Genomic DNA, 21,847 nt, shown 5'->3' on the forward strand with positions numbered 1-21,847 from the left:
TCAGCAAAGAACTAATTAACATCAACTAATTCTGTGCCTGGTCATCAATACACACAAGGCTTTTGTTCTGTTACTTTAGGCAGTAGATGTCCACTGTTTAATTCTTGTAGAATGTCTGTATATGGAATGACAAATTTCAGTTTGCTCTTTTTTCAGCTGGCAAGTGCAATGATTAAGTGGATTTTTTTTTTTTTTTTTCATTTATACAAGAGCTAACCTTCAAAACAGACCATTGTTAAGTAACACACATGCCTGGAAATAGGAAGATCATAGGTAGGTGGCAAGCAGAAAAAGAACAGACTTCTCTCTTAAAGGACAGCTTCCTCATCTCTCAACCTGAGAAGTAGGACCAACTAGTGAAATTCAGTTACATCTTTTTCTCTCCAGTTTTTTTTAAATCCTTTCCTCCCCTTTCTTTTCAAACTGGCTACAAAACCCAATTTATCATCGTGATGTATGGTATCATTAATGCTCCTTGAAAGCAAGATGCATAATGCTGCAGTACTGGCACTGCGCAGACGTGTGTGGCCGGACTGACTTGATGCCCCCTGCTCTAGCAGGATGAAACTGGCCTCGTACCGAGTTCGGCTGTCACGCTGTTTGCAGCAGCAGGTGAGCTGCTACACCGTTCCCTTTCCTTCCCCCTTCCTCTCTCCTGTGCTAAGGCACTACAGCTACAAACCGAGCAAGCCCGTGCTGCTGGGTTGTGCTCCAGCAGTGGGCTGTTAGGAGCAGAGGTCCCTGGAGAGGTGGAGTGACCTCTTTGGTAAGCAAGGACAAGGATTTGCTTTGTGGGAGAGAGAATGATCAGCTATTGCTGTGTGCTTTGTATTGGGAACTCTTATTATTTTTGTTTGTTGGTTTATTAATGCCATGGAAGGATGGAATAATTTTAACTAAACTTTTACTACTGTCACAGGCTTTCTTATTCATCGTTTCGAAATACTCCGCGTATCAAAATACTTTGCTTTGGTTATTAATATAGTCACAGAAGTGAGTGAAAGAAACAATGTTTGATACAAACTGTAAAACTGCTAAACTGTACCGCAGCCACAGGTAGTAAACTTCCTTTGCAAATGCCTTGATGCGTGAATGGTTTGCTGCAAAGGGAGCAGTTCTGGCTTGGAGGCTTTTGTGCAATGAATTTAGATAAATAAGCAAATTCAGTGGACCCATGTTCTAAACAGTTTCATCAGTTTCATCTTTCAAATCCATGATGCTTGAAAAGGAAAAGTTTGCATAAATCCATTTGTAGCTTCTACTTTCATAACCACAGGAGATAAAATGGAAAGCCACTGTTAGTCACATGGCTATTAGATTCTTCTGTCAGTTTTCACATCTAAATATAAGTCACATGGTAGAGTATCCTTACGTTAAAGTCGGCATGATGTTACTAAATGGTTGATAGGTAGCTGGGCCAGAACTCTTCATTTGAGTATGTGGCTGTTTTGGTAAAATCTCCGAAGTAACCGTAAAAATTAATGTGCAAGGTGGTAGCAGAAGTGTGTGCATATGTTTTGGTTTTGAGGGGAGGGGAGTTCCTGGTTTTCAGTCTTGTGCAAAACCAGGATGTTTCATTATTGTAACTTAAAACTGAGACAAGTTCTTACTGAGCAGTCCTAATGCTTGTTATTTTTTTACTGCGGTCCAGCTCAGATATGACTTTGTAAATTATATAAAATAACACAAGAAATTTGAATGCACTTTGAGGGAAGAAAATGTATAAACCATAAACTTTTAAAAATATATTAACACAGTTTCATCGAAATAGAATCAAGTTGTTTCTTGAGCTCTTTGACATTAAGCTGCTTAATCTGTTTCTTGAGCTGTTCTGCATCAACTTGCTGTCTCACTTGCTTATAGAAGTAAGTGTCACTTTTTGGAAAGATAACTTAATCTAACCAAAAGTCAAGGGATGTTTCATACTTCTGAAAAAGCAGTTGCCAGAAAAAAAGGTGTCCAAGGCACGATTAATTTTTCTGGTTTCAAACTTGCAAATATAGCCCAAACTTTTTTCCATTAGTTTGTAGGATCAGGAACTTTTTGAAAGTACCTAGGTCATGTCTGTGGTAAATGATCCTTTAAATCAAGTTCCTGTTATGGCTTCATATAGTTTGAGAATTTCATACCATGAATATTTACTAACATATAGCATGTATATAAATACATGAGAACTTTAATCATTTGTGTGTGCAGACACTTCAATGAACCATCTTGGCAAGAAGAAAGGAAAAAAAATATGTTGCATTTTGTTACTAAATGTAGTAGACAATGCTACCAAACAGTATCTTCCAAAGTGATATTGTTGAGTACTCTACTTTTAAAGTAATATGTTATTCCACATAGGTGGAATAATCTGAGTTGGTGTAACCTGGTCTATACGTCACTTCATATTAGATCCCAAACACATTTGATGTCAAAAACGTATGGACTATAAAAGTTAGTGTGTTCATTTCCAAAGCACTCTCATACATGCGTCATCCTGTGGGTAGCAGAAACCACAACTGCTTTAAAGACTTGTGCTGAACTAAGCACTCGCACAACATAGCTGCACTTTTTGTAACTGCAGAGCGACATCCAGAAGTAACAGAAATATTCCTGCGAAGAGAGGCGTCCAGGTGTGATGAGGGTGCCAGCTGATGTCACGATGAGGTGGTTCTCTCAATCCTAGACGCTCTTAGCAAGAGTGCAGCCGCAGGCCCAGGGCAGTGACTAGTGCCTTCTGTTTGGCAATCTTGAGACCTCAGGGAGAGTGCTCTGTCTGATTTTGGGTGCCCCAGGACAAGGCTGACTGATGTACTGGAGCAATTCAGCAGAGGACTGCTGAAACGGTTAGGAGGATGGAGCACATGACATACGATGCATTTGGTGAGCTGTTGAAGAGAAGGCTGGGAGGAGATCTTACTGCTGTCTACAGCTGCTTAATGGGAGAGTACAGAGAAGACAGAGCTGGACTGTCTTGTCGTCAGACAGGTCTTGCAGAGATAGGATGAGATAACAGGACAAGTTGGAACACAGGAAATGGCAATTAGGTGCAAGGAAAAATATTTCACCCTGAGGGTGATCGAATACTGGAACAGATTGTCCAGAGCGGCTGTGGTAGTGCTCAAAACACAACTGCACATGGACCTGAGCAATCTCGTCTGATTGAACCTGATTTGAGCAGGAGATTGAATTAGATGACCTCCAGAGGTCCCTTGCAACCTAAGCTGTTCTGTGATCCCACAAAAAGAAATTTTCACCATATGTACACAATCCTCTTTACCTTTTGGCTTTCCTGATGACCACATAAAATGGAGTTTGTTCAGGCTTTTAAATAAGTCACTGCGTGTGGCAGGTCTTTCTGTAATACAAACAATGCTTCAAAGCAATTTATTCTATTAAAGAGATGTTTAAAAACTATTGATTGTTGCTCTAATAGTGAAAATTCAGATAAGTTGTTTTCTGCTCCTCATTTTGAAGTACACTAATGCTGAAAAGACTTTCCTAGCTACTCAGCCAGCCATCGCTTCCTCCTGTGTTGTGAAGGGTTAGTTAAGCAGTCGTCCTTGGCTAGGCTTCCCTCTTTAAGAGGAGTCTTGGGGATCTAGTAATTCAGATCTTAATACTCGTGGCAAGCACTAAGAAATCAGGAGTGGACAATCATCTCTGACTTCCTTAAGACTGCCCAGATGATTAAAAAGTAGATCTTTTGAAAAGAGAAGATATGTTTGGGCATAATAAAGATCCTGTAGAAAGTCAGGCTGTGAGACACTTATCTAGAGCTTTGTCCCTCAAAGTAAAAATGAGACTGTGATGAGACCAGTTTGTGTGTGGTATGGTGTGAGCAGAGCTGCAGTGCCGCATTAGCCTGAGGGATATATTGCTGAATCATAAGCTGACCCACGCTTTCTAAAGTACAGAAGAAACTTTGATCCTTTAGATCATAGCCTGACAGCTGCCTCTTTCACCAGCTCTGTACCTAGACCTGTCTTTTTCCTTCTGTCTTCTTTTTTTTCATCATTTGCTTGCCAGATATCCTGCAGTTTCTAACTGTGGCGGTTAAGCGTGAGTTACTTTTTGAGTCTGGGATAGGGTACGTTTGTACGGGATGGTGTGTCAATCCATTCTCTCTCTCCTCAGAAGCTCCTCATATATACAGGTCAAGCAGGACTTTCTTGATTTCTCTTTCAGGAAGTCCCAGCAATGAGATCTTTTGGTGGTGATCCAAGTGGTTGTCCTGGCTGTCTAAGAGGAGGCCTGGGTTCTTGCGTGGTGAATCAATACTTGCAGAATATTTCAGAAGTGTGGGAGGAATCTGATTCCTCCAAATCTCAGTTTCTGTTTAAACTTGCATTATATTCGGGTCGATACAGTGGTACGGTATGTACACGATGTCTTCAGAGTTTCTCAGTTCGGGCACTGATTCAGCTAACTCATCTGGCACGTGCCCTGCATCAAGTGTGTAAATAGTGACTGTAAAATCCCTGCTGGGTAAATAAGGGGAAACTCAAATAGTTGAAGATAAAATGATTTTCTGTAGAGTAAGCTCATTCTGACCAATGCCCACGTTTAAAGAGAATCTGTTTTTTCCAAGCCTTTCTCTATCTTTGGCTAAGAATTTTTTTTAATTCTAAGGTGTGATCAGGAATGGCAGTGTCAAATTGATTGTCCTCAAGTCTGCAGGCAGTTTTTGGCAAACATTTAAGTCAGACCTCCACTTGGCAGATGGTCTTTCAGGGCTGTGGTGCAGTGGGAGAGGAACTTCTGTGGTCTGTCCAGCACTGCCGGCTGCTGTAAGAGCTCGCCGTCGGAGAAGGAATAGCAAGGAGGGCAGGCGGTTCCTGGTAAGCGCGCGTGTGCTGCTGAGAAGGTCAGAATCGGGGCTCTTGCACCAAGACAGCCTGCAGAGAATCGTGCTGCTGGAGAAGCCGCTCCTGTTCACATTAGGAAATCTCACCGGAAAGAGAAGAATGAGAAGAAGGGAAGCAAAAAATAAGGGGATTTTTGTGATTGAATTTCGTTTGTACAAAGTACAGCAGGTTAACAAATAGGAGAATTTCAGCCGGATTAGTGTCTGATATTTTAACATCTTCAGACCTTTTTGTAGATTGAAATAAATTTTTCAGATGGAGTACACTTCCCTTAATTTAAAAGGTGTGCCACTGCTGAAAACTGTTTACAATAGCAGCATGAAAAGAAAGCAAAATAAAAGCTGCTAGAAGTTATTAAAGAAATTAATCATTTCAAGTGGTCTTTAAAACTAAAATGCACATATCTCTTAAAAGCGACAACTAAGATTTCTTGTCGTCTTTGTGACAAGGATTGTTTAGACTGCCCCACAAAAATGAAGTTAAAACCCGTGTCAGATAATCTGCACAATATCTTTATATCTGATTTATTTCTTTATAAAAGATGACTGTTCTTTATATCGAGACATTGGAGAAGGAATAGACTCCGAACCTCCTTCGTTTAGTTGGAACTTTTGTTTTTCCCCAACGCTTTTCATTCTCAGTCATTTCCAGTTAGAGTGGAGCGGAGAGCAGAAGCCAGCTGTGGGGGTTACTCTTGTGTGCTGGGTGGTGGTGGCAGAGTGAGGAGTAGACTATGAACTGTGACCGGAGGCAGACTTGTAATTACTTGAATATGATGATAATTGGCCTTAATACTGTAACAAATGCTCTGAGTTTGCACATCAAAATTCTGCATTTTGGATCCATTTTCTAGTTTAAAAAATCAGCTTGCTTTTATTAGCACCAAAATTACGCAGTAACCGAATGGTGGATGATCTAGTGAGGTTCACTGCAAAAGAAAGGAAAAAAAATACTGTAGGTGATTAGACAGTGGATTTAAATATGTTCCTGCATGGGGCTGGAGTTTGGAGGGGAAGGGAGTTGAGCCAAAATAGGAAGTGTAGGTTCACTTGATTAGTCTGTTTGCTGCTCTTATCCGGTGTGAGTTCAGACTCCTAACGCAGGATGCCAAGGACCAAACGGCCGAACAGCAGTTGACCCCAAACCTCCATCACACCCGGTTGTGTACGGAGCTGATTTACCCTGCTTGTAAATACTTTGCACTATTTGTAAATGCAGCAGCCTTCTGTGTTTGAAAATCTGTTTGTCAGCCTGAAACTGGGAAATGAACTTTCTCCGGAAATACAGGTGTCCATGTCTGTCTCTCCTCAAATTAAGACGACGTCCTTGGTGCTCTCAGTGTGAAATATTCCCGTTGCTTGTTGTTCAACACCCTGATCGGAGAGCAGATGAGACAGTTATTCCTGTTGTTGCTGATTTACTATTACAGCTGCTTCCTCTTCTTGTGATTTAATTTGAAGTTTCAGCCCACCAGGAGGCTAATGGTCCCCACCTAGGCAGCTTTAAAAGCTCCCTGTTGTTTTCCATGGGAATGTTATTTCCAATCCTAGCTAGAGATTTATGTTTTTTTCCCCTCAATGTTCATCTGGTAACTGTGAAGCAGTATTCCATCAGCCATTTTAATGAAAAAAAACACCCCACAAACCCAAAAACAAACAAATGCACAAAAAACCAACAAACCACAACCAAACCCATGCAGCCATTTAGATTGAAAGCTTTAAAACGAGAATCACTCTGTATCAGTGGAAACTCGGCAAGTAAATTACTGTTTCGGAGTGTTCTAACGGCTGTTGGAGACTGACATGAAAAACCAACAGGACATTAGTCATGATTTAGATCCTGTATGTTTGTCTTACTTTTCAAATGTGACTGATACATAATTCACTTCTTTGTTCCGTGTCTCAGGAAGATTTAGGGCAGGTGGCAAACTCTCGAGTGTGTTTCATAGTGTGGTAGTGCCTGCGGTGAGGCGAGTCCCGAAAACGTTAACAACTGCAGTGGAATCCAGGGCGCGAGTGCAAATTTGCACTAGCAAATTCTGCGTACCTGACTGGGCACGAGGGAGCTCAATTTGAGCACAACTACGGAGTTGTGACTACAAGCTGGATAACCGAAGAGCAGGACTTCAGGAATGCTTTCAGCCAGACTTTTTGCTAGAATAGAATTATACATCTCTCTCACTAAGTTATTCTTGAAGTAGAACACAAGAAGTGATGAGTTTCTTGGTTTACCTTTAATTTTCAAGTATTCTTAGTTCTAAATAATAAATGACCTTGAAAATCTTTCTGAACAAACAGGATTAACTTTGATGCTCAACATCTCTTGCTGTTCACCTTTCTGGTTGCAGTGGGAGTTTAAGAGTGCCAGACTTGAGTTTACATTTTTGTAAAACTTCTGGTTTTCTAGTTTTATTACTTTTTGTGTGATTAAAGTCTGTGTACATGTTTGTTTTGCTCATCTTAACTATATATTTGTAATAGAAACATTTGCGTTTTGTGATACCTTCTCTGCTGGCCCAAAGAGTGCTTTGATGAACGCCTTCTCGTGCTTGGATGTTATCTGTACAGGTTCATCATCAGTATTAGAAATTTAACTCTTCGCTGAGTGAGTTAACCGTATCTTCTCTCATTGGGCATCACAGGAGTCTTCCTCCCAGCCACCCTGTTTTTGATGGCTTACTTCTTGCTTTGGGGTGGTGTGGACTGCAAAAAGTGGCAGCAGACTGATAGAAGCGGCTGCGTGAAACCTCGTTGCTTTCAGCTGTTATTAGTGGGTGGTGCAATCTTCCCCCTCTTTGAGCAGGGGGATATTATTACCAAATATCAGTGTTCGAGGTCACTACTCTTTACAATATAAATCAAATATGCTGCTTCCTAAGGCCCTGATTAATGGAAAATAAAGTATTAACTGCCAGGAAACAGGTTTTCCAGCACTATCGCTCAGTCGTGCGGTGGTCTCTTACCTTTTCAATGCAACTTTAACATTGCATTGCTAATTGTATCATTAAAGAACACAAGTTTTTAATAGTTGTTCCAGGAGGAATGTTAATCACTGTGCTTTAGAGCTATTTTTGCTTATTGGAAGCTTACCGATTAATAAGTTAACTACCAGTATCCACCATCAATGCCAAATCTTTGCTGGGGTAGTGTGGCTTGCGGTGTTTAAGGGCCGGACTTGGCCGGCTGGCTGTAGAGGCAGCACAGAATTAGTCATTGGCTGTGAATGTTAATCACTCCACAGCAATGATAATTTACAGCATTGTTGTAGCACTCTTGTGCTCATGAAATGAACTTAATAACCCACTGCTACCCAGGGGATAAGCCTTCCTCCTCCTCGCCTCCCCCGTGCAATTGAGCACCAAACCTGGCTGCATAATAGCCCTGTGAAATGCCGCGTTTCAGAGAGTGAGCAGCTGTATGGTAAACTAAACAGCTCCGGAACGGATGCGTTAATTATCTCTTTCGTTTATTCACAGAGGGTGTTTGTGAGATATGGCTGACCAGTGAAGACACGGGGGCTTATGGCAGAGACATTGGCACAGACCTCCCTACGCTTCTGTGGAAGCTGGTTGAAGCTATTCCTGAGGGAGCTATGCTGAGGCTTGGCATGACAAACCCTCCCTATATTTTAGAGCACCTGGAGGTAAGGAAGAAAGGAGAAGCATTTATATGCCGGTGTGGACGTTCATTGAGTGAGTCAGCATGGAACCTTGTGAATAGTATGTTTCATTTTAAGAGGTAGCTTAAAAAATTATGGACTTCAAGTAAATTTATAGAATTAGACTAACAGTGTTAAGCCATTTGCCTGACACAGCAAGTTATTGAGATAAGATATTCAAATAATTTTGGAATGAGAATATTACTGAGGTCTCTGACCTGTGGAGCTTTATTGTAGTGATGTTGATTTGTGTGTATGTCTAGTTCAAGAACTATATTCAACTAAAGGTATGTTTAGTTCTTTTCAAGAACTAAAGGAAATGTCGTTAGCAGCCAGTGGACTATGGGATTGAACTTGTCTTCCTGTTACTCCTCAGATGAATGTTTCCAGAAACGCTATATGCTGGTCTCACTCAGCGATGTATTCCTTATCCTATGCCAGATGCTATTCTGAAAGTGTGTAGAGCTTCTGTGATAACAAATGGAAATTCTAAGTGTGTATCTGTGTTAAAAAAATTGGAACAAAGTAGTTCAATGAGGTTAGAAGCCACAAATTGTGTGAGAACGTGAATTTGAAAGAATGTCGTACGTATGCAGAGCAGAAAGTGAGAGTTTTGTCTCAGAAATCAGTTGTTTTGGTTGGATTCTGTCACCAAATTAATTTATTGAAATTCATAGGAATTGTTTCTAGAAAGAACCTAACTTTACAGAGAAGGAAAAATCAGGGAAGGATATAGCTTAAGGTAAATATTGTAGACATGTGCATCAGCAATATCCAGATAAATAGTCCATGCTGCTTGCCCAGAGATGGAATTAATAGTTGCACTTATGTTTTCTTAACATGTCAAGGATATCATTTTCTCACCAAAACTGCACCTTTCCCTATTGAAGCGCATGGGCTAGAGGAATCTCATCTCGATAGGAACGAGCAGTTTTTCCCTTCCCCAGCTGAAGAGTACGCGCTGCAGCAAACGGCAGGAGGTTTCGCAGGCGGTTGTTCTATGCTTTGCTTTAACATACGCTTCGCTGAGAGTCTTCACAACACCCTGAATAGAAATCTTTAAGAATGGGTTTGGTCGTGTTTCTTAGAGCTTTGCGTTCTGTCTCAAACTCTCATATATGTCACGTTTTTCTTTTTTTTTTTTTTTTTTTAGCATTTTTCAGCATCTTGTACAAAAGGAAATCAAGCTTTTAATTTTCACAGTTAGTGTCTTTGCTTTCATTTTTAACTCACATTATTAAAAGTGTTTTGGCATAGAGTGCCACTTTTGTCACTACTGCTCATCTTATGAGTACTCTCAGTTGCAGGAAATAAGGACCTGTTCTGCCCAGCCGAGGGGCACTGTAGCAGTCTTAATTTGATCTGATCTGAGCAAGGGGGAAGGTGTGTTGCTTTCCTTCGATCGGTAGCATCGTAGTGCGTGTGAGCATGTCACAAATCTGTGAATGGTTCTGGTTTGGGATCTCTAATAGTCCTATTTCTCCATTTTCTAGAAGAGTGCTGTAGGTAGGACTCTCTTTGACCTGACATTCAGGACAAGTACTCTAATCTCTGTAAAACTGGATCTTTAAGTGTGATGGCAGAGTGAGAGGAATTCATGGAAGCCTACTGGAATTGTGTATCTTGGGTGTTGCTGTGCAGAACACGTGTTGTGTGCGCGCCAGCCTGTTTGTGGTCCTGCTCAGGCAGGAGGATTGGCCTAGATGATCCTTTGAGGTCCCTTCCAGTCCCTGACGTTCTGTGATTTGTGCAATAGCAACACGTGCTGGTGCTTGTCCTCTTCAGTGATTCGTACAATTTCCAGTTCCTATAATGATTTTTAAGGATTGTTTAATCACATTCCTGTGTTTCATGTATGACCAAGAATTCTTGAGCTTGTAATTTGGTGAATTTTGATGATTTGTCAAACTAAACTTGTAAAACTTTTTTTGCCTTCTGCATTTTGATCTAGTTGCCTCTTCCAAGCTTTCCATACTTGTATCTGAAAGATCACTAGGGAATGTTGACAGACTCCTGTACATGTTTTCACCAGACAGAATAAGCTTATTATGGGGAATGTGCTTTTAACTTTCTGGTTGAGGAAAGGGTAAAACTATGATTTGTTTAAAAAAAAAACCAAAACAAATGAAATGAGAAGTTGATAAACCTTCATGTCAGATGATTAGGATAAAATCCAGATGTAGTTCTGCTATCTCCTAAGAAAGGTATGAAGCTCTATTATTGGTTGCAAACATCTTTCATTAATTGTTTTAAATCGTGCTGAATTTTATTAATTTATTTTTTTAGAAGTCATGTTGCTAATGAGGATTATGTTTGGCTTTCTGCAAAAAAAAAATTATGTGGGAAAATGTACTAATCCTGTGTCACTTTTTATGTCCAATGAAATGGAAACAGTTGTTCCAATCACGGATCTTTTTTAAAAATCAGAAATTTTCAGCAACTGCATACAACTGTACTTAAGCAACTGCTAGGCAAGGGTTTATTTTGCTTTAGTAATGAAAATATCTGATAGGTGCCATAGAGCAACAGCAGTCCTGTAAAAGCATGAATTAATTTTAAGATCAAGACATGGTTTCCCTAAAGATTCCGCCTAAAAGCAATAATTGTGATTCATTTACAGTTTTTGCCATGTTTGTTGGAGCTTTTCTGAAAGTAAAAGATTTGACCAGTTTTATGTTTATTTTATTCTTGTAACCTCAAAGCTAATAACAAAGTTATATAAATACATTTTCTCCAATAATGCTCAGTTGGAAGTTAAGTGTTTTGAAAATACCAGCTTCCAAAGGCATTATATACATTTTTGAGATGCTGATTTGTAGTGTTGCATGAACTCCTCTGTCATTAGACCTGATTTTGTACTTAAACGTGGGTTTTTAAAACGTTTCACAAATACCTGTTTTCCTTCAAATAGCCATGTATTTTAATCTCTGATCATTCACAGCGTCACGTCGCTGGCCCGACTCTGTGCTTGGGATTTGCAGGCTTCCTTTACTCTTCATACCTTTCAGTTATCGGAATGGGAGGAGACTGGAAATAAAAAGAACAGGGATGTGCAGGTTAATACTGCAGGTTGTAGGTGGTGCAGGTGCAGTAGAAGCAAAGAATTCCTCAGCCTGGAAGGGCAGTGCTAATGTCCTCAGTGAGTGAGGAGGGAGTTGCACCGATGGGCACCATGACTAAGCAAAGGAGTAACTCCCAGCGTGTCGCCGTGCGTGCGCGGGGCCGCCTTGCACAGGCGGCGGTAGCGGCGGCGGGTGACGCGAGCGCTGGGCTCTTCTCCCCTCGCCCCACACCGCAGCCCTTGGAAACGGGCCCGGTCGGGGTGTCTGTGTTGCTCAGGTGGGTCTGTAAGATGTAGCTAGGCAGGAGGGACTTCAGTTATGCATTAATGAGTGTTTTGATGGTTCTCAAGAAAATAGATTGTATCCGCTGACCAAAATAATGCAGTGTTTTCATGCTACGTGTATTTTCCGTATATAGGTGGGATAACTCTCTCCTCATTAAAAGATATGTAGCCCACTTTTTGATAAGCTACTTGATAAACTGCTTATCGATTGAAATTTATTTGCAAGTGCCGAAAAGCGATTGCAGGTTCATATTTTTTCCTCAAAAAAATTATTTTGTAAGCGTCCTCTGAGATATTGTCTGCTCAGAAAGCGTGCGGTGGGTGGGATTACGAGCAGAGACCTGTTCAGGCTGTCGGCAGCGATTCCTTTGTACCGTGCGCCCCGTCTGCGGCTGGGCTTTGGACCTGGGAATCTTTTGGCTCCTTATGACTGGCATTCCCAGTGCCTGCAGAGACTAGTCAGGTAAATGCCGTTCTGTCCTTAAAGTGTTTGTCATTCCAGGGGAGTCTGTTAATCTCTGAAAATCATCATGGTACTTGTGTGGTACGGTCTGACAATTTAGTGTTTTCAGTTTTTTATTCAGTAAATATGGTGGCAGCAGTGCCTTCTGTCCATACAGATGCATGTAGCATGAACAGTTTTGGGATGAGAAGCAACCATATGTTTTCAAATGATAAATTCTGCGTTTGTTCGGGCCTTCCTGTGTAAAGAAAGAATCATTTCAAACCATGCAGTATTTTATAGTTGTGCAAAATATTAAACACTTTTTGATACGCTGCATACTGAGCTACATAGTTCGAAAAAGAGCCTTTATCACAATCATTCAGAGTATGATCAAAAATACTAAATTTTTTATCTGCTGTTTTCGCCAGCTGCAGATTAGTCTGCACTTACATTAGTGAGCAGTATGAAGCAGTAAGAGCAGATCAGGAACGCGCAGAATTCAGTGGTGAAGCCACTATATCTACACTATCTGCATTTTGGAGCCTTTACTTCAAATAAACCCAATCCCCCGAACCAAACTTTCTCGCTAACCATGGTCCAAACCTATTTCAAAGGCAGATTGTTGGTTTGAATCCCTCTGTTCTCACCAAGGGCTTGGAGCACGCTTGCTCTGACGCTGGAGTACGGCCGCTGCTCTGATTTTCTCAGAAGTTAATTTAGTTTGCCTGCCCCGAGGTTACCCTGCGAACAGAGCTGACCCATGGCTCAGAAGGAAGTGTGGGAAATTGTACTTCCAGTTTCACTGCCGCTTTCAACCAGCGTGTTGGCGTGAACACAACCAATGCTCGCGTGACTTCTCCTGCCTGAGGCTTGTTGGTACGACAGAGAGGGTTCCTTGGTGTGTTTGGAAAAACTGAAGGACCTGAGACCCCAGCGTTGTTTCTCTTGATCGTGGGACTAGGACTGAGAAAGAAGTTGGAGTTGGCAGTTTAGCTGCAGAAGGCATCCTCAGTTTTCCTCCCAGAGAAAATCTGCCCAACCGGTGGGAAATAGTATTGCGTTTTCCAAAGTGCGCTCTCACAGTCTCAGCAGGCTGTTTGAATGTATACATCACGAAGCATATAGTTTGCTTGTTTGAACTTTGATCTCCAGCTGAGATTTTGAGGTGTGTGCCCTTATTCAGTGTCTGACCTCTCTTAAGGTGTTGATGTCACATAGCATTGAGGAAAACTTGGGCAGAAAATTTGAGTAAACGGACATGAACTTTGGTCAGTGAAAAATGTTTTCACTCAGATTTTTTTTTTTTTTATTTTAGAAAATGTTAAAGGTGAAGGAAAAGGTTAATATCAGGATCCATTTTATAGTCCCAGCAAAACCTACAATGAATGCACATGTGTACATTTATCTTGTGTACTCTTACCCGTATGTATTTGCACAGAGCTGCTGCTCAAATGACACGGACGGCCAGATGGGAAAGATCTTATATAGCATCCACATGTACCAAAAGTGACATAAGGTATACATCCTGCTTTGGAAGTAACCTCCAGGCATCTATTCTGTAATCACACTGTGGAGTTATTGGCTAGTGCTTTAGTGAGACAGCATTTTACATCCACTGGCAGTGACTGATGGGAAGGGAGGGGTGGGAAAAATCCATTAAAATAGTATGGTTAAATATTGAACAGGAGCTAGTCTGGAAAGTCAAAAATGAGACCAAATGCATAATAGGTTGAAATGAATTAATGGCATAGTGTTAGAAACCAATTTTTGCCTTGGTTATGTTTCACTTTTCCTTGGGTTTTTAAGTTCATTTCATGTTCGGTGCCTGGGGCTCTGTCCAAATCGGAAGGGGATGCAGAGCATCCGTGAAAGGGCAGGGGCTCACGTCTCAGCCTCAGCTTTCCTCCCTGCCAGGTTTAACACTGGCTGTACTTCCAGAGCTGCCTGGGACTGTAGTACAGCACTTCCCGTGAGTGATGGGACTCCTCCAGATCTGTGCAGGGGAGGCAGTTCACACCTGCCATTCCGTAAGTGCTTAGCTGCACATGACGGGATGAGTAGTCGTCTTTGTCACCTGTCAAAATGTGTCTGCTCCAGCCATACCATCTGCTGTCTGTGAGCTCCAGCTCCGCTGGTAATTCGGGACACTGAGTGACACGCCAGCACGGAGTGGGGCCTGCGTGGCGGCAGCATCTCTAAATGCACGAGGGGTGCCAAGGGTACCGCACCACGGTCGCAGCAGTATTCCTTTGCTCTTTTGCGTCGGGTTCTCCTGGCAGCTTGGTGTTCATGCTCCTTAACCTCATGGAGGCTGATACCTACAGATGGCTTCCTCAAACGTGCCCTGATGCAGCACGTGGCTACGTATTGCATGGCAATTGCTAATTCACTTTCCTTTCTTGCATAGTGCTCTTTTTTCCTCTGAGTGCGCTGAATGGTTTTGAGCGTTGTGCCTAGGCTCCAGTCTCGAATAAGCTGGAGCGTAAGCTGATTTGAGATGCATTTAAAAAGGGAGTAATGTGCACGCATTCTTCAACAGCAATGAAGGGGCAGCATGATTTCAGGAATTAGAAGGCCTTTAGGGCATGTATTTGCTTTGTTTCTAGTATTATTTTTGTCATTTTCATAGACTGCTGCGTTTGAAAGCACCAATTAATATCTGTTGATTTGACTGAAAAAAAATGAAACCTGTGACGTACATTTAAATAAATGAATAGTTAAGCCCCTGACCTCTTGTTACTGTGAGGTTTGTAGTGTTTTGTGGCCGGTGGACCGTGCAGCTTTCCATGGCTGTAATTGCATAGTTGTCTCTGTGCAAACTGTGCTTGTCTTGCTAGGAGTAAAATTGGGAGAAATCTCAGTTACTAAGGAGAGGAGAGGGGCAGCTGCATCTGGCCTTCTAAAAAAGGAAAAATACCAAAGGTGGGGGGCTGCTTACTGTTTCCTTTGGTATTGTGTTAAATGCGTATTCGTCCTATGGAGGCTGTGTGTGCATCTTTGCTTCCTTTGTGTATTCCAGCTTTTTACCGAGTACTAAAATACTCTATCTCCCCTGTTCTTCCCCTCAAAGTGTTCTTTGTCTTTGATTTTCAAATATAGCACATTTCCTTGAAGTCGCTCCTTATGACACAGTGTCCTGGAAACTTTATCAGCGGTGAGCTCACCCCAGAGTGAATGTGTGTTTGGGTATTATGGGGTTAGAAAAGGGATGAATCCCTGTTGTGCTTTGAGATACATTTTGTCACACCACTTCCTCGAATCTAGAGTTCTAAGAACTCAGACTCAGCAGGTCCTAATGTCCATAAATGCTTGATGACATGTTTGCTGCCTGCTGGTGGAGTATGATTTGGCTTAATAAATGTCAAAATAAGAACCCGTCTTACTCTTCTTGAAGGTTTTGAGTCGTATTTGTGAATCCTGGGTGTTCTTAAAAACCTTAACAATGTTATTGTATTGGGAACTTTGATGAACAATAAAGGTTTGCTTCCAGGTAATGTAGAAGGGGATATTTGAGGCTGAAATTTTCAACAATGTTTTTGCTTCAGTCTTCACTGGCAACCACTGGAACCACGCCACCCAAATCACAGAGGATATTGGCTGGGTCTGGGAGAGTGAAGAACCACCCAGGGTAGGAGTAGATCGGGTCTGGGAACACCTAGAGAACCTGAAGGTGCACAAGTCCATGGGACCTGATGAGATACATCCACGGGTCCTGAAGGAACTGGTGGCTGAAGTTGCTAGGCCACTAGCCATCATATTTGAGAGGTCCTGGCAGTCTGGTGAGGTTCCTACAGATTGGAAAAGGGCAAATGTAACCCCCATCTTTAAAAAAGGGACCAAGGACAACCCGGGAAACTACAGACCAGTCAGCCTTACCTCTGTGCCAGGTAAAATCATGGAATGGATTCTCCTGGTAGCTGTACTAAGGCACATAAAAATTAACCAAGTGGTTGGTGACAGCCAGCATGGCTTCACTAGGGGCATTTTTACAAGAGTGTCCACTGATAGGACAAGGGGAAATGGGTTTAAGTTGAAGGAGAACAGGTTTAGATTAGATCTTAGGAAGAAATTCTTCAGTACGAGGGTGGTGAGACTTTGGAATACATTGCCCGGAGAAGTTGTGGATGCCCCCTCCCTGGAGGTGTTCAAGGCCAGGTTGGACGGAGCCTTGAGTAGCCTGGTCTAGTTGAGAGGCGTCCCTGCCCATGACAGGGAGGTTGGATTAGATGATCTCTGAGGTCCCTTCCAGCCTATGCCATTCTATGATTCAATGATTTGTGACGCTGGGAATGAAGCTCCTGTTCTTTGTAACAGAAGTAGAAAAAATGCATTGAGAAAGACACAGAGAAAAAACCTGCTTTTATTTATGCAAGATTCAGTTCTCCATCAAGACAGGATATTTTATGCATGCATCTAGTTCTCCGCTGTATTTGATAATCTGAGCATAAAAACCGGCGTTGCAAAAAGGGGTTAACATTAAGTAGCATGTTACTTGACCAGTGAAAGCTGTGCATGTTAACTGGACCTTAATTATTATTCGCTCACATGAATGTTTCTCTTGCTTGTTAGACAGCAGGAGAATGGAGAGTGTTTAACTGCAGGCAGATGCCCTCAGCCTTGTGGGAACGTCAGCTTGTCTGTCGCTTGCTTCTGGTGCTGTCTCATCCCAGCAGACCTTTGGAGCCGTGGCTTGCTTCGGTGGTGGGTTACTAGCAGAAAATTAAAATCACCATTAGTTGAGCGATTTGTTCAAAGAATGGGTAGCACATACATGGAAAGCTGCGTTTTTGCCGAATAAAGTGGGAATTTTAGCAGTTGCCATGCAATTCAAGGCATTGAGGTAGAAGCTGTTGTCAAATATATAGCTTGCATAACAAACCGTGCCATCTCCTTTTAATATTTCTGCCTTCACTGAAAAAGAAGACCTTGCTTTCCTAGTTATTTATATTAAAATAAGTAAAGTTCTCCTAACTACTCTCCATGCTGTTCCAAAAGCTTCTATTCGTTTAGATGCGTAAACCCCTTTGTTTTCTTTGGTAGATGAGCTGTCACATTCACTGTGCTTTGCAACATCATCTACATAATCTTCAGTAAGACTGCTTGCTTCATTAAGATTTGGCATTTGTTTAAAAATGTTTGATTTTTTTGGAGGCGATTATTCTTTTAAAATGAGAAAAAGGAAATATGTGTTCTAGAAACTTTAATAAAACTGCACAACAATATTGGCTTTGGGTTTCTGTACCATTGTGAATTGAGGAAAGACATAAAATCTCTTCTACCCAGTCTTTGAATTCAATTAGTTTAGTTATGTTAAATGTGCAAGAGCTGCTGAAGAACATAAATTCTATTATATCAATCTTGTCATTATGTTTTTGAATATTTTTATTGTTTGCTATGAAATTTAGCTCAGTGAACTGGATATCTACAAAAGAAAGTGATTGCACTTGCCTAAAGATTTAGGATTCAAACCTTTCCCTGTTTTCCTTCCACTGTAACTTGCTGAAGCAGACGCTGTTTTAGGTATTGTATTTGCTTGTTTGAAATAAAGGGAAACAACAGGGAGGCTTCCTGGCACTGATCTGTCTCGGTGCAGCTGAACTCTGATGGGATGTGCCATTCACCCTATGACTTCTTTCTGAGCAGAAACCATCAATTCTTTTATATCATATGGAATTCTCATTTTTGAGGTGATGAACAAAGGCATAGTATGGATGAAACTAGCAATCCATTTCACTCATCCAGGTTTTTGAAGACAAAAACATAGTGTAACAGTCCTGCTCACCTGTTGTGTGTGCTTCTCTATGCTTTGATTAATTTTCAAGGTTTTATTAGCATAAAGTATGATTGAGACAAAGAGTTATTTAAAGTAGCAGTGTGCTGTTGCAACAAATCACCTTTTTAGGGAACTTCCCAATATGTATTTCTAATACATACTGTGAAGAGGAGTGTTAATTCACTTCTGAAAAAAAGATTTCATTTGAGGAGTGCTTAATGATAAGAAATTAGGGAGCTGCATGGAGAAAATGGAAAGGTGTGTATTTTCTTGCATATCAGAATTAATCATTTCACAAGAAATTAGCATTAGCTATTTGGTCGGATTGCTTTAAGTCATTAAGCCAATGCTCTAGCCATTAATTAAATGTACTTTTTACCTTAAAGTGGCTCTATTTATTGAAACTGGACAAACAGCACTCTGAGGCTCCACAGAGTCTGTGGGATTATACTGATGGCTGCAGCAGCAACAGTTTTCATCTTCGAAAGCCCTGAACTGCTTACTGCGTGTTTCCAGCCACACGGCTGGCATCCGTTCGTGTGGGCACCTTGAGGCAGTCGGTGTGGCGTTCCCAGTGCCGAACGTGTCGCGGATCGGCTGCGTTTCGGTGACATGCCTGCAGGCATGTGGATGTTTTACTGCGCCCGTGGCTCCAGAGCTGAGCAATAAGCAATCTGCATCTGCCCAGGGGAGATGCTGATGCTTTATTTTACCCAATGTGAAGTCAGTTCGACTTTAATACTGGAAGCAGGCTGGGATAAGGATACTGGTTTTTTTTACTGTGAAGTATTTCAGCAACCCAGGTTAGGATATCTGTTCTGGGAATTACTGTTTTTATCAGATAAGTGCAAAAACTGGTAGAGGCTCTTTCCATGCTTGGGGATACCACGTATATCCAGGTTAAGAGTCCTGTCTTGGAGAGAAACATGTATACGTGTTAACTGAATGGGAGAGTTCTTGATATTTCTGTGGTTAAAAGTAAAAATCAGGTGGCTGGTATTTGGTGCTGTGCGTTGCTTGTTTGTGCACTGACTCCTGGGAAGAGATGCAACAAACCTCAGCGGAAGCTTTGAACTATGAAATATGTTACTGTGTTGTCGTATTATCTGAATGTCACTTTTTTGCAAGACTCCTGGTAGCCTGTCCTCGTTTTTAGTAAAAAAAGAGATGTGACAGGTTTTTGGAGGCATGTGAATGGTTTTCATTTGGCTTGGTTTGATCTTTAAGATATTAGGCTTAACATGTAGCCAGGAGGGAGGAAAATTTGCTTAGTTAGCTAAAGTTGTCTATTTTATGAGACTGGGAGCAGTAGAGGGATCTCACACCTAGGAGAAGAGCTGGGAACAGCTAGGGCTGAGCACACAGCTCTCATGGCTCGTTCTCCTATCAGCAAATCATGGCTTGCAGTCTGGTTTTTATCCATTTTGAAGGGTGGCCTGAGCTAATACCAGTCTTTCCTTTGGTAATTTAGAAGGCATTTTTCCCATATGACAAAACAGATTTTTGCCCTCCATCTGGTAACCCAAAAATTTGATTTTAAGGTTCAAATTATGTTGATCAGAATTGTGCAGGCTTCTAACTGCTGCAGTGTGACCTCCCTTTATCCTAATGATAGCCTAAAGACCTGGGCGTAAGTCATGTCGTGTTACATGGGCTGTGGGTTGCTGCTAAGCTTTTCCATCGTATGGCTTCATTACATCTCCTCCGCTCCATATACAGACGGGAGGGAGGCATTGCCTTCCCAGCAGTGTCCCTGGGGAGGTGGGCGATCAGACATCCTACACATTCCGTGGTTTTTACAGCCCCATTGCTCGTGGGGAGAAGGTTCCCTGTTCATTAGTTTTAGCAAAGCTGTTATGGGCTTTCCAGACTCCGTCACACTGTGTCATCGTTGCCATGCCTGCATCGCTAGATCACATCTATGCCTGAACTGCACTCCAGCGGAGGAATGCATAACGTGGACCACAGCCACTTGGTTTTCTTCCAGACTCTGCTGGTGGTGGCACCACTGGGCTTCTGAACGACAACAGTCAGCGGACACCCCTCGTGACATATCCCAAACTAACATCTGCCACAAGGGGAGGAAGTTTTGAGAGAGTGCCATTTTGTCGTGTTTCCATATGGATGAGCGTTTCTTTGGGCTTAACTGTTGGCAGAGGACAGAATCCTTTTGCTAGGAAGCAAGTTATTCAGATCATCGTGACTCAAACACGAGGCAGAATTCAAACTCTGGATTTTTGCCTGCTTTAGGTTGGAGGAAAGAATCGCTGTCTGAACAGCTTGCTGGTCCTGCCAGAAAGATGCACAGATATTGATGTTTGTTGTCTTTGTGATTCTCTCTGGTTGCGTGTGATGTGCTTACAAACAAGGATTGGTTTTCTGGTTAGGTGGTTAAATTTGTGTATTGTAAACGCTGGAATAAAATATACTGACTAGATAAAAATCTTTCTGGCAATGTGCCTTGTGTTCTGAGGTACTCAGCTGCTAAGAACTGGAAAAAAATATTTCCTATGTGATCAGTATCCTAAACGATTACTTCACATACATTGTTACATTCCAAATGTAGATGACACTTATTTTTTGTAGAGTCATCTTAAAACAAATTGTGCTACTCTTTGACTTTTTCGTTCCTACATGGAATGTTGTTTTTGTGCAGTGCTTCCCTTTGCTCATATACGTGTTATTAGATTCCAGGGACGGGGGAAAAGGCAATCAGCTGTTTCAGTCTTGATTAAAGACAGAAGTTTTCTTTCATAGTCCTATGATTTCAAAAACTTGTTCCTTTATTATTTCCAGATGGAAATAAAATTCTGTGTTCCGTTTTTCCTTCTAATGGAAATATGTAATTATATCTAGTAATGCAAAGCACTTTGTAAAAAAAAAAAAAAAAAAATATATATATATATTTATTAAAAAAACCCAAGAGGAAACAGATGTTAAGCTTAGAATGTTGAGACAGTGTAAAGTACAATTATGCGTTAGCCCATGATGTCCTTCAAGTTCTCTCTGGGATATTAACTAATAGTTTTATTAAGTGATGAAATGCAGGGTTCTGTGTGCAATCTGTGGTGTGGGAAAATCTGTCAGCATTGGCTAAGCATGACTGTTGAGGGCATAGCTGTAATTTCATCCAGCCTGTGTGCTGAAGTACGGTGCTGTACGTCTGGGTGTAGGGGGGATAGACGGGTAAGATTGGAACAGTCTTACCTTCAAGCTGTGTTACCCTGAGGTATTTATGTCTGAACTGTTACAAAGCTTGGAAGGTTGGTTTTTCCAGATTTCTGAAGTAAGGATGCAAAGCTTTTGTTTAGTTCATTATTCCGGTTCCTTCTGAACTGCTCGCTCCAAGTTTCTGGTTCTAGAAGATAAATGGAAGAACACTGGTGGTACTTAGAAAACAAACGACAAAGAAACAGTGAGCCGTCAGGTATTTGTCTTGTATTTTGTTTGGTTCGGGGTAATAATTAGTATTCTGTTAAATTCACCATGCTAATAATTATGATCCTGAAGTACTTGGTGGGAAATCAGTTTATCACTGAGGCCTTTGATTCAGGTCTGTGCCTGAAAATATGGGAATATACTGAATTTTGTGTGGCTTTAGATATGAAAAGTAAGCAAAGGAAAGACGTCTTGGTAGAAAGATTTGTTTGCAACCTCCTCTTCTCTAGAAGGAGCTTTGACTGCCCATAACGTGCCTGAAACCTGTGACCCCAGTGACTGGGCTGTATTAGAGTTTCCGGATACGGAATGGGTGTTGTACGGGCATTTCTGAC

At 41.5% G+C, this 21,847-nt stretch overlaps 1 protein-coding gene across 3 annotated transcripts in view; it reads left to right on the forward strand.

Annotated features, from left to right (window-relative positions):
* Window positions 1-21,847, forward strand: part of CDKAL1 (CDKAL1 threonylcarbamoyladenosine tRNA methylthiotransferase) — a 337,692-nt gene that overhangs the window by 200,413 nt on the left and 115,432 nt on the right. For all 3 annotated transcript variants that reach the window (XM_086608947.1, XM_086608948.1, XM_086608949.1), the window contains exon 9: window positions 8,329-8,495. In XM_086608947.1, the coding sequence (XP_086465073.1) occupies window positions 8,329-8,495 (167 nt within the window). The remainder of the gene's footprint in view (window positions 1-8,328; window positions 8,496-21,847) is intronic.

The sequence above is a fragment of the Tauraco erythrolophus genome, chromosome 3, assembly GCF_009769465.1.
Source record: "Tauraco erythrolophus isolate bTauEry1 chromosome 3, bTauEry1.pri, whole genome shotgun sequence".
In the NCBI taxonomy this organism is placed as follows: domain Eukaryota; kingdom Metazoa; phylum Chordata; class Aves; order Musophagiformes; family Musophagidae; genus Tauraco; species Tauraco erythrolophus.